At 36.9% G+C, this 12,439-nt stretch overlaps 1 protein-coding gene and 2 pseudogenes across 1 annotated transcript in view; 2 read left to right on the top strand and 1 right to left on the bottom strand.

Moving 5' to 3' along the window:
• Positions 1-7,480, bottom strand: part of LOC105538836 — a 31,318-nt pseudogene extending 23,838 nt beyond the window's left edge.
• The window catches only part of LOC105538805 (olfactory receptor 10J3-like), a 47,850-nt gene extending 36,196 nt beyond the window's left edge, over positions 1-11,654 (top strand). Inside the window, 2 exon segments of the mRNA XM_011978749.1 lie at positions 10,595-11,102; positions 11,104-11,654. Coding sequence (XP_011834139.1) covers positions 10,595-11,102; positions 11,104-11,649 — 1,054 coding nt within the window. The 3' untranslated portion in view covers positions 11,650-11,654.
• Positions 11,655-11,814: 160 nt separating this feature from the next.
• Positions 11,815-12,439, top strand: part of LOC105538855 — a 3,180-nt pseudogene continuing 2,555 nt past the window's right edge.

Genomic DNA, 12,439 nt, shown 5'->3' with positions numbered 1-12,439 from the left:
GGATTTACATTTAAGTCTTTAAGCCATATTGAGTTAATTTTTGTACAAGGTGTAAGGAAGGGGTCCAGTTTCAGTTTTCTGCATATGGCTAGCCAGTTCTCCCAGACCCATTTATTAAACAGGGAATCCTTTCCCCATTGTTTGTTTTTGTCAGGTTTGTTGAAGATCAGATGGTTGTAGATGTGTGGTCTTATTTCTGAGTTCTCTATTCTGTTGTATTGGTCCATGTGTCTGTTTTTGTACCAATACCATGCTGTTTTGGTTACTGTAGGCTTGTAGTATGATTTGAAGTCAGGTAGTGTGATGCCTCCAGGTTTGCTCTTCTTGCTTAGGATTGTCTTGGCTATACGGGCTCTTTTCTGGTTTCATATGGATTTTAAAGTAGTTTTTTTTTTTTAATTTTGTGAAGAATTGCAATGGTAATTTAATGGGAATAGGATTGAATCTATAAACTACCTTGGGCAGTGTGGCCATTTTTACAATATTGATTCTTCCTATTCATGAGCATGGAATGTTTTTCCACTTGTGTCCTCTCTGATTTCATTGAACAGTGGTTTGTAGTTCTCCTTGAAGAGATCCTCCACTTCACCCTGGCCAGAACTTCCAATGCTATGTTGAATAGGAGTGATGAGAGAGGGCATCCTTGTATGGTGCTGGCTTTCAAGGGGAATGCTTCTAGCTTGTGCCCATTCAGCATGATATTGCCTGTGGGTTTTTCATAAAAGTATCTGATTATTTTGAGGTGTGTTCCATCAACACCTAGTTTATTAAGAGTTTTTAACATGAAGGGATGTTGAATTTTATTGAAGCCCTTTTCTGCAGTTATTGAGATAATTGTGTGGTTTTTGTCCTTAGTCCTATTTATATGATGAATTACATTTATTGGTTTGCATATGTTGAACAAGCCTGGCATCCCAGAGATGAAGCCGACCTTATCATGGTGAATAAGCTTTTTGATTTGCTGCTGATTCAGTTTTCCAGTATTTTATTAAGGATTTTTGCCTCAATGTTCATCAGGGATATTGGCCTGAAGTTTTCTTTTGTTGTAGTATTTCTGCCAGGTTTTGGTATCAGGATGACCCTGGCCTCATAAAATGAGTTCGGGGGAGTCCCTCCTTTTCAAGTGTTTGGAATAGTTGCAGAAAAAAAATGGTACCAACTCCTCTTTGTACCTCTGGTAAAATTCAGCTGTAAATCGGATGGTCCTGGACTTCTTTTGGTTGGTAGGCTATTTATTACTGCATCAATTTCAGGTTTTGTTTTTGGTTTATTCAGGGATTCAACTTTTTTCCTGTTTCAAGCTTGGGATAGTGTATATGTCCAGGAATTTATCCATTTCCTCTAGATTTACCAGTTTATGTGCATAGAGGTGTCTATAGTACACTCTGATGGTTGTTTGTATTTCTGTGAGATCAGTGGTGATATTCTCTTTATCTTTTTTTTGTTGTGTCTATTTGATTCTTCTCTCTTCTTTTTTAGTTTAGTTAGTGGTCTATCTGTTTTATTAATTTTTTTTTCAAAAAACTAACTTCCATTCTTCTTTTAACCTTTCTGTATGCTGATAATTAATGTGTCTGTTGTAAACAATCCTTTTTCCTATTCAATCTGTAACTCTGTTTACTAATTGGCCTATTATTTCTTTTACATTCATTGCATTTAATGAAATTACTAATATATTTGAGTTTAAATATATTATGTTAGAATTTGTTTTATTTTTTTTTCCATTTTTTGTATACCTCCCTTCTCTTTTTGCTTTATTTTAGATTGTTTTTATTTTTTGTTTCTCTTTTGTCAATTTGTTATGTATACATTGTCTTAATGATTATTTCAGAGGTTACAGTTCAAAGAAAATGTAAAGACTGTAAAAAATTTTAATTTATCTTCATTTCAATGCTTTTATTGTTATGTATTTTAACTTATAAATATTTTTAAATACACAAGGCATTATGGTTGCTAGTGTATACAATATAAATTATTAATTTACTTACCCATATTTTTATCTTTTCTGATTTTTTAAAAGTCATTTTTGTTTGTTTAAATTTCTGTTTCCATCTAGGATGAATTTCCCTTCTACCTAACTCCTTTTCATGTTTCTTTTAATTTGGGTTTGCTGGTGACAAATTCTCTCTCTCTTTTTTTTTTTCTTGCATATCTAAAGCTATTATTGTTTTTGTCTTCCTTTTGAAACCATATTTTCCCTGATGATAGAATTCTAGCTTGGCAGTTGTTTTCTTTCAGTATGTTGAAAATGTCATTCCATTAATTTCTGTTTTCCTGCTGTTAAGGGGTCAATTATTAGCCTTATTGTTAGTCTTTGAAAATAATGTCTTTTTACTCTAACTCTTTTTAAGGCTTTTTCTTTCTTTCTTTTTTCTGTTGTTTTATTTGATATGTCTACATGTATTTTATGTATCAGTGAATATGTATTTATCCTGTTGGTAGGTAACTCAGGGTGATTCTTGAATTTGTGTCTTAATGTTTTCCTCAAGTTTGAAAAATTCATGGCCACTATTTCTTCGTATATTGCTTCTGATACATTCTATCTCCCCTGTTAATCTGGTAGTCTAATTACACTTATGCTAGATCTTTTCCCAGGGTTCTATATGCTTCTTACACTCTTTTATACATATTACACTACATTTTTTCTCTGTGCTTCAATCTAGATATTTTTTACTGACACTTCTTCCAATTCACTGATTTTATCTCCAGTTATTTTTAATGTGGTGTTAAAACATCTATTAAGTTCTTAGTTTCTCTTATATTTTATACTTCTGGTGTTTTCACTTTATTTTTAAATAATATTTCTCATTCTCTGCTGTGATTTGAAAATTTGTTGTATATTATTTTTTCAACATAGTAATAATTATAATAGTTTTTATTGCTGCATAACAAATTAACATGTTTAGTAGCTTAAAATGCCACAAAATTTCCACTGGACAGGTGTTCTAAGCATGGCTTAGCTGGGTTCTCTGCTCAGAATCTCACACACCAGCAATCAGCATCAGCAGAGCTGTATTCCTTCCTGGAGTTTGGCATCCACTTCCAAACTCATGTGGTTGTTAGCAGAATTTAGCCCCTTGTGGTTATAGGACTGAGGTTGTGTTTTCTCTCTGGCTTTCAACTGACACTGTTAGTTCCTAGATGTTGCCTATATTCCTTGCTACATGACCCTGTTATAAATCCTCTAAAACATGGCCGCTTAATTCTTTAAAGTCAACAAGTTGTATTCTTGCTCCATTCTGTTATGATAAATTCTTATATAATGTTATATAAGCATGGGAATGAGACGTATCATCATCTTTGCCATATTCTATTGAACAGAGGCAAGTCACAGTTCTGCCCACACTCAAAGAAAGGGAATACATGGGTGTGACTCATTATAAGTCACCTTAGAATGTGTCTGCCACAGTTATGTTTATCTTAAATTTGTATCTTGTAACTTTAATATGATTATTTTATGGGTTTGTTTGCATTGAGTGTTTTTTTAAAAAAATTTCTTGAGTCTTTGATCTTTGTTTTTTTATCCTGGTATGTCTGGTGCATTTTTATTACATCTTGGACACTCTCTATCAGAAATCCTCACACTTTCCTGAAAAGGGCTAGGTAATAAATAATTTAAGGTTTGTGGATCATACATAAGTCCCTGTTCCAACTATTAAATTCTGCCATAGTAACACAAAAGAAGTCATAGATTATACATAAGTGAATGAGTGGGGTTGTGGTTCAAAAAATTTCATTTTTTTGTGTGTGCTTACTGATATTTGAATTTTACATAGTTTTCACATGTCACAAAGTAGATTTTAAATTTATTTTCAATTACTTAAAATTGTAAAAACTAGTATATCCCTTGCAGCCTATGCAAAAACATGTAGTGGGCTCATGGGCTGTAGTTTTCCTACTCCAGTACTATAACAAAAAATTATAAAGACAAATTGGTACTCTAGATTCTATTATCTTCCTCTAGAGAATATTTTATTTTGCTTCTCCACATGTAGTTAGACTAGGGGCAAGATCATATTAATCTAACTGGAAATTAAATTAATTTGAAGTTTTAGTCTTTGTGAAGGGTTCATTTATTTCCACTTTACCCTTTCACAGAGAGTATAACCCTTAAGCATATGGAAATTTCTAGATACTCTGCTCAGTTTATTAGTTCTTTTGACCAAAGACCACAAACAGCAAATTACAATTCTTCAAGGAAACTGCAAAGAATTGAGGGTCAAGCTAACACATCTGCATATTCTTTCTTTCTAGAATCTTGGCTTCTCAACCATTCACTGACTTAGTAGCTATATCCATATATTACGGTCACTATAGCATCATTCTAGAGGTGTAGGAGAACTAATTGTATCCTTCAATTTTGTGTATGAATAGTAGCAGGGTGAAAAGAATCCTGGTAAGGAGTCACTTATTCCAGTTCTCTCACTTGTCTTCAGTTTTTTCATTTGTAAACTAGGGATAACAGTGTGGATGTATATGTCTACTTTATCATGTTATTGTGAGGTAACATAAAACAAGGTGATGGATGCAGAGTAGGAGGCAAAGTCATCAGCAGCAGCATCACCACTACCACATTATTATATCATCACTCATGGATGAACACACCAAGGCCCACATACATGTCAGTCTAAATACTTGACAAGTTAGTCACAACGATGGAACTAAAACCTAGGTAAACCAAATCTCTAATCTAATGCTTTTTTCACCATTGCCAAGATGTCTTTTTAGGTTGCTACCATTAGCAGTACCACTATTGAACACAAATTCAAATTAAATTCAATATTACCAATATAGCCCAAATTATAAGGCTGGATTTCCTTTGTTTAAGTCCTAGTTTCCCATTTATCAGTTCAGTGTCCTACGGGAAATTATATAACATCTCTGTGTCTGTTTTCTCCTCAAAAGCAGTACAATTGTGCTATCTTGTAGGTTCATTCTTAAGATTAAATGAGTTAATATGTGTGCATTGCATAGTTTAGTACCTAGCATATAATAAGAGCATGTAATAGGTATTTTTTTTAGAAGTAGCAGCAGCTCTAAGTTCACTGAGAGAACAAAAGATGGATGACAGAAAGTCTCTATATCTAAGGAGCTGACAATTGAGTTAGCAATCAAGACCAACGCAAAGAAATAATTAGTTAAAAATGTGTGACAATTGAGTGCCAACTTTTACGTATCTTTCAACTATAGATACTCATTACCATCTGTTTGGGCTATGGATAATGAGGTGGATTTAATATGCAGGAGGTTCCCTGGCAAGGCTGAGGCCTTGAGACAAACTGAGCTGAGGGCTCCAAAATGAACATAGGGTGTGTGGCAAGAAGCTGAGAGATGAGAAAGCTCAGTTTAAAAGTATGAAAGCTCATACAATAGAATTCAGGAACAGGGTTGTTGATTCTTTCCAGAGACTTTAAAGTGCTTCAAGTGTCAGAGTATCTGAAGGTCAGCCCTCTGTATGAGGGCCCCATGCATAAACCCTGCTTAATAATTGTCGCTTCTATTCTCTCATGTATGAACAGTTACTCTATAAGGCCTTAAGCTTCCCTCCCTTGGCACCAGAGAAATGGACAGAAAAATCTGACATGGATTTTAGCAGGACTATTACCCACGCTAATAAGGGAAATAAGCCTTTTCATCCCAGAGATTGTCCGTAATAGCCAAGCCAACTCTGTTCTCCAAAGTGTTATTCTCAGGATTAGGAAACGAGCTGCATTAGTAATGAGGTCTCCAGATGCTCTGCTGTTTGGATTGTGTCTTCTGCCATTATCACTTGGGAGTAGTAAGTGTTGTTTTGGAGACAGAGACAGCTAGTACTGGGGACAGACAATTTGTACCTTATTAAAAAACACCTAAGCCAAAGTTAATGCTTTGTGACCCAAAGTTGAAATCCTTCCAGTGGACGGACATGTGAGAATCTAGGGAAACTTAGTGTGGCTTCACTTCTGGTGTCAGACACAGGAAGACTGAGATAGGCATTATTTCCTTCCTCTCTAAATAGCTCCTTTAGTTATCACATTCTTGGTACTATCTAAAGATTAGCCAGAAAAGGGGGAAAAACTATAGCTCTGCTCAGTATGACATTAGTGACCCTCTGTTAAGGAAATTCACAGGCTCTTCAGTAAAATACCTTAGTTCCATAAAGTGATTGTTAGTTAAATAACTGATGTGTTTTAAATAATCTTAGAAAAGGCATTGACAAAAATCTGGGAAACATTGTATAATTATCAGTAAAAAAAAAAAAAAAAAAGAAAGAAAGAAAAAAAATCTATAATACATGATTGTAGGCAGTCAAATTTCCAGAGTGGTGGATATAATTCAGGCATAAGCACAACTCCCTAGAAGACTCAAAAAACATGCTACTTGATGAGTTTCACTTCCTTAACTGCTGGGATGGGGAATGTTTCTGATAGTATATACTGTTATTGCATAGCCAGTGATAGTCTATGGAAGGGGGAACATGGGCTCTCATAAGAAAGAATGTGATTTCTAAGAAGTTGGAAATGTAGATGAATAGACTAATGTAGAGAAAAGGGCCATAAAGTACTTGGAAGACTGTAATTGGATCCTATACCTAATGCTGTCCAAGAATCTAAGCTCCAGGAGAAAAAAGACCAATTGGGTCATCTTTATTTTCTTAGCACTAGCGCCAGTACTTATACTTTGTGACTTCCCAATGCATTGAACTCTTGAAGAAGTTGTTGGTAAAATCAAGCACAACTGTAGTTTAAGCAAATTGAAATGCACAGGAGACTTTTTGTTTTAGATTTCAAAGGTTGCTTTATTAATATATAATTCTGCATATTTATGTGGTGCATGTGATTTTCGATACACTAATACAACGTGTAATGATAAAATTGAAGTAATTAGAATATCCATCATCTCAAACATTTATTATTTCTTTGTGGTGGGAACACTTCACATCTTCTCTTTTAGAAATTTTGAAATATAAAATAAATTCTAGTTACCTCCTGTACTATCGAGCACCAGAATGGATTCCTTGTAACCATATGTTTGTACCTGTTAACCAGCCTCTCTTCATCCACAACCTCACCATTTCCAGCCTCTTGTAACCATCATTCTCCTCTCTACCTCCCTGAGATCAACGTTTTAAGCTCTCACATGTAAGTGAGAACATATGATATTTTTCTTTCTGTGCCTGGCTTATTTCGTTTTAAAAATTTATACATAATAGTTGTACATATTTACAGGGCACATGTGATGTTTCGGTCCATGGATAAAATGAAAATGCACAGCAGATTTTTAAAGATTTAGGAAACAAGAGGATAAGTAAGTTTTCTTCTTCAGGGAAAAATTGTAAACACTACGCTCATCTAGGATTGGGCCAGGAACAGGCCTGTTTCACATTTTTTGTAATTTATTTGAAAGCAAGGAAAGGCAATACAAACTCCAAAGTCAAAGACATTACCTGAATTTTGAGGTTTCTGTCTATCTGTACCCTCTCCACTTTTTTATCTCGCATTTTTCCCTCCTCACCTATACTTCCTAGACTTTAGATGAGTAATCCTATCCTTGCCTATATTTTAAATTTCCCCATTCCACTCTGCATCCCTTTACTGATTATTCTTTTAGATGGAACTGGGATAACATTTTTGGGGGAGTGTTAGCAGTTTAAATAACTATCTGGAAGAGAGGGAGGCAAATATTCAAGGCCACAGACCTGAATAAGATCTTCTGGTTAATAAAATAAAATTACATTATGAAAATAATGTGAATTAATTTTAATGTATGCATGTGTAAAGGAAACTGTGGTCTTACAACAATGGGCTCCACACTATCAATTATAACCCAGGCAAGGGATCTAGATGTCACTGCAGATTGTTTCAAGATATATTAGTTGGATGAGCGACTATGACCCAAGGGAGAAGTAAAATATTGAGCATCTTCAGGAAAGGGATTAGAGGATTAGAGGCAAAACCGAAAATGATACTCAACTTAATCCACACCTGTGTTAGTATAATACATGGAGCAGTGCATGGATTTGGTCAATGCACTTCAAGAAAGATTTTAAAAGAGCATTTAAAAAGTCCACTTGAACAACTGCAAGGGAAGTTACAACACTTACAAAGTTAACGTTAGGATAATTGCATACTTGTTTACAAATCCAGAAATACTAGATTGAAGCCCCTCCACCCCTACCCCTGATCCTCTTAGAAATTTAAACTTGCTAATTTGGGAAAAATGAAAAAGAAATAACTGTAACTTCTGATAACACTAGCATTTATTGAGGGTTTCCTATATGTCAAATGCTAGGTCAAACTCTTCATACAAGTAACCCATTTAATTTTCATGGCAATTCTATGAAATATTAACATACTCAACTTACAAATGAGTTAAATATTATGGTTAAGATTCCGAGGAGCTATTGAGGAATTTATGCAGGAGAGCTCCATGAACAGGTTTTTGAAAAAAGTTAATGGTAACATCCAGGAGGAAGACTTAGACTAAGATCAACCAAAAGAAGACAGATTTGTTAGGAGGCCTTGTGGTGATCATAGAGGAAGGTGATGGCAGTCAGTAGTTGGGCATTGGTAGAAAGCATGAAGAGGAGGGGACAGGAAGAGAGAATTCCAGGAGGCACTATCTTTGTGTGGAAAAGGGAAGGGTGGTAGTCAGGACAGTCCTCAGCTTTCTGAATGGAGATAATGGTTAAACATGGTGAGAATTTATCAGGAGTAGATGTGGGTATAAGGAGCAAGGTTCATCTGCACCAGTACAATCTCTCATGTTGGGTCTACTTGAGGTAAGACAAAAGGAAGGTGGATCAGCTTATTTGTATCCACAACATAGCTTGGAATATGCAAAATTGAAGTAAAAAAATAGGATGCTTCCTCTTTCTCTGATTAAATGAATATTATCTTTGCTCTCATACTAGAAAAATCTATTTCCTACTTAAAGAATGACCCTCAGATTCATTTTGCCATCTTTTCTACCTTTGATTAGAATTCAAGGAGACAATCTAAATATTGCAACACCATATCAAACCATTTTTTATGATCCTAGGTGATATTTATTGCAAGGTCTCTAGAAAAAGTCATCAGTAGAAGTGTTCCCTTTTCTACTCTTTGATGGTCACTGAAGATTTTAGATGCAGGGCTTAGATAAGTGAAGATCAGGACCTAGGGTTCTGAGGAGGAGAAGCATTCTCAGGACTCCCACAGGGCCTTTGGCATAGAAAACTGCTGACAGTGTGAAAAGGATATCAATCAGTCTCACATCTTCTATTCTTCACTATTCCTCACTGGATCCTTGGGAAGTAATTCAGGAGTGTGTTGAGAAGGAACTCTAGAGCTAGGCACATTTGATGTAGCACCTGCTTCTTCCTTGACGTAGGCCCACTCCTTCAATGGCCAGGTAGTTGTTTCTTTCTTTCTTTAAACAGCTTTATTGAAGTACAATGGATATATAATATACTACATACATTTAAAGTGTACAATTTAGTGAGTTTGGCCATATACATACACCTGTGAAATCATCATCATAATTAAGGTAACAAATATATTTATCACCTTTAAACACTTCCTTGTGTCCCTTTGCTTTTTGTTTTTTGTGGTAAGGCACGTAACACGAGATATACCATCTTAAAAATTTTTAAGTGCATATTACAGTATTGTTTAAGAATTATGCTGTACAGCAGCTCTCTAGAACTAATTATCTTGCATAATTGAAACTTTACATGAATTGAACAACAAGTCCCCACTTCCTCTTTCTTGTTCCCCAGTAATCACCATTCTATTCCCTGCTTCTATGACTTTGACTATTTTAAATACCGCATCTAAGTGGAATCATGCAATATTTGTCCTCCTGTGACTGGCTTATACCATTTAGCACAATGTCCTCCAGTTGTTGCAAAGGGCAGGATTTCCTTTTTTAAAAAAGGCTTAACAACATTACATTCTATGTACATACCACATTGCCTTTATTCATTCATCTGTCAACGGACAGCTGGGTTGTTTCCACAATTTGGCTATTGTGAATGGTGCTGTAATGAACATGAGAATGCAAATATCTCTTCTAGATTTTGATTTTAATTCAGGTGTAGAAAATATGTTCAGTGTCACTAACCATCAGGGAAATGCAAATCATAACCACAATGCAATATCACCTCATAACAGTTAGGGTGGCTAGTATTTTTTTTAAATCTATAATCAAAAGATAACAAGTGTTGGAGAGGATGTTGAGAAATTGTGCACTGTGGGTGGGAACGTAAAATGATGTAGCCACTGTGGAAAAGAGTATGGATGTTCCTCTGACCTCCATATGATCCAGCAAGCACACCTCTGGATCATATACCTCTGGGTATATAATAATAATAATAAAAAAGAATCGGGGAGTTATTTCTACAGATCTCTTTCAGTTTGTTACCACCTTCTGATCACTATCTCTGCTCTCAATCCCAGAGTCCTAGGGTACCCTTCTACGCTTCCAAAGAAGGGGGTGAGGACAGGTGATTATTCTGAGCAAGTAGACAACAGGTCTAGGGCATTGCTCAGAGGATGGACATGCTTTTTACAGAAAGCCTTGGTCCAGCTTACTCTCATGATTAACTCATCACATCTTCCTTTCCTCTGCCCAGCTCTTTCAAACCTAGACCTACCTTGATGCCAAAGCCAAATTCCACTTTTGTGACTGAGTTCCTCTTTGAAGGTTTCTCCAGCTTCAGGTGGCAGTACAGACTTGTCTTTTTTGTTGTTTTTCTAACTTTGTACCTGCTGACTCTCTCTGGCAATGTGATTATCATGACCATTGTTCGCCTGGACCATCATCTCCACACTCCCCACCCCATGTACTTCTTCCTGAGCATGCTATCCATCTTTGAGACCTGCTACACTGTGGCCATCATTCCCTATATGCTTCCTGGTCTCATGAATCCTCACCAGCCCATTGCCACCCACAGCTGTGCCATTCAGCTCTTCTTCTATCTCACCTTTGGCATCAACAACTGCTTCCTGCTCACAGTCATGGGATATGACCGCTATGTGGCCATCTGCAACCCCCTAAGGTGTTCAGTCATCATGAGTAAAAGGGCCTGTATCCAACTGGCCTCTGTGTCACTGGGGATTGGCCTTTGTCCAATGGCCACCTTGCATGGCCATTGTCCAAGTAACATCTGTGTTTGGCCTGCTGTTCTGTGATACCTTTGTCATCTCCCACTTCTTCTGTGATGTGAGACCCCTGCTGAAGCTGGCCTGCACAGACACCACTGTCAATGAGATCATCAACTTTGTTGTCAGTGTCTGTGTCCTTGTCCTACCTATGGACCTGGTCTTTGTCTCCTATGTCCTCATCATCTCCACCATTCTTACGATTGCCTCAGCTGAAGGTTGGAAGAAGGCCTTTGCCACCTGCGCCTCCCACCTCACAGTGGTTATCATCCACTATGGCTGTGCCTCCATCATCTACCTGAAGCCTAAGTCCCAGAGTTCCCTGGGACAGGACAGACTCATCACAGTGATCTACACTGTCATCACTCCCCTACTGAACACTGTTGTGTACAGCCTGAGGAACAAGGAGATGCTCTGCGCAGAGCCATGGGGCAAACAAGGAGATGCTCTGCACAGAGCCATGGGGCAAAAGCCCCTGTCTCCTTTACGAAGAGAGGTTGTGAAGCCTTTTTCTTTGAGTTTATAAATATGTATTAATTTTTAATGCTCTTTCAATAATGCCCTTTTGTATGGGACCAAGAAGACTAGACTAAATTGAACTGAGTACTAAAACTGGAGGTTTCTGTTTGAGCTTGTTGTGATCGTCTATGCTCTGCTCCAGAACATTTACAAAATAGCTTAGTATATGGTTATGAATGTAGGAAAAAAAAATGCACGCCTGGATTATGCACTCACATACACATGCACACAGCTACACACACCCTGAGAATATTTTGAGTTACACAACTCCATTAAAACACAAAGTCTGGCCAGGCGCGCTGGCTCACACCTGTCACCCCAGCACTTTGGGAGGCTGAGGTGGGCGGATCACGAGGTCAGGAGTTCGAGATCAGCTTGACCAACATAGTGAAACCCCGTCTCTACTAAAAATACAAAAATTAGTCGGGCGTGGTGGTGCACGCCTGTAATCCCAGCTACTCAGGAGGCTGAGGCAGAATAATCACGTGAACCTGGGAGGTGGAGGTTGCAGTGAGCCGAGATTGCACCACTGCACTCCAGACTGGGTGACAGAGCTAGACTTGGAAACAAAACAAAACAAAACAAAAAAACATAAAGTCCAGCAGAGTTCTAAAAAGCTAATGAGCAAAATGTTTGGAAACCACCTCAGAAAGATTTTCCAGTTGACTGTTAAGGGTGTCAGAATAATTTGTGCCACATTTTAAGCAAATAAGTTAGAAGATAATACACACATATATGAATTTCTGTGGACACTGCAGGTTTTCTTGTAAAAGAAGAAAAAAAAGAAAAAAAAAAAA

Source organism: Mandrillus leucophaeus, unplaced genomic scaffold (assembly GCF_000951045.1).
Source record: "Mandrillus leucophaeus isolate KB7577 unplaced genomic scaffold, Mleu.le_1.0 Scaffold1034, whole genome shotgun sequence".
NCBI classification, from domain to species: domain Eukaryota; kingdom Metazoa; phylum Chordata; class Mammalia; order Primates; family Cercopithecidae; genus Mandrillus; species Mandrillus leucophaeus.
Note: the sequence above shows the minus strand (reverse complement) of the source record. Positions and strands in the feature narration are given on the sequence as shown.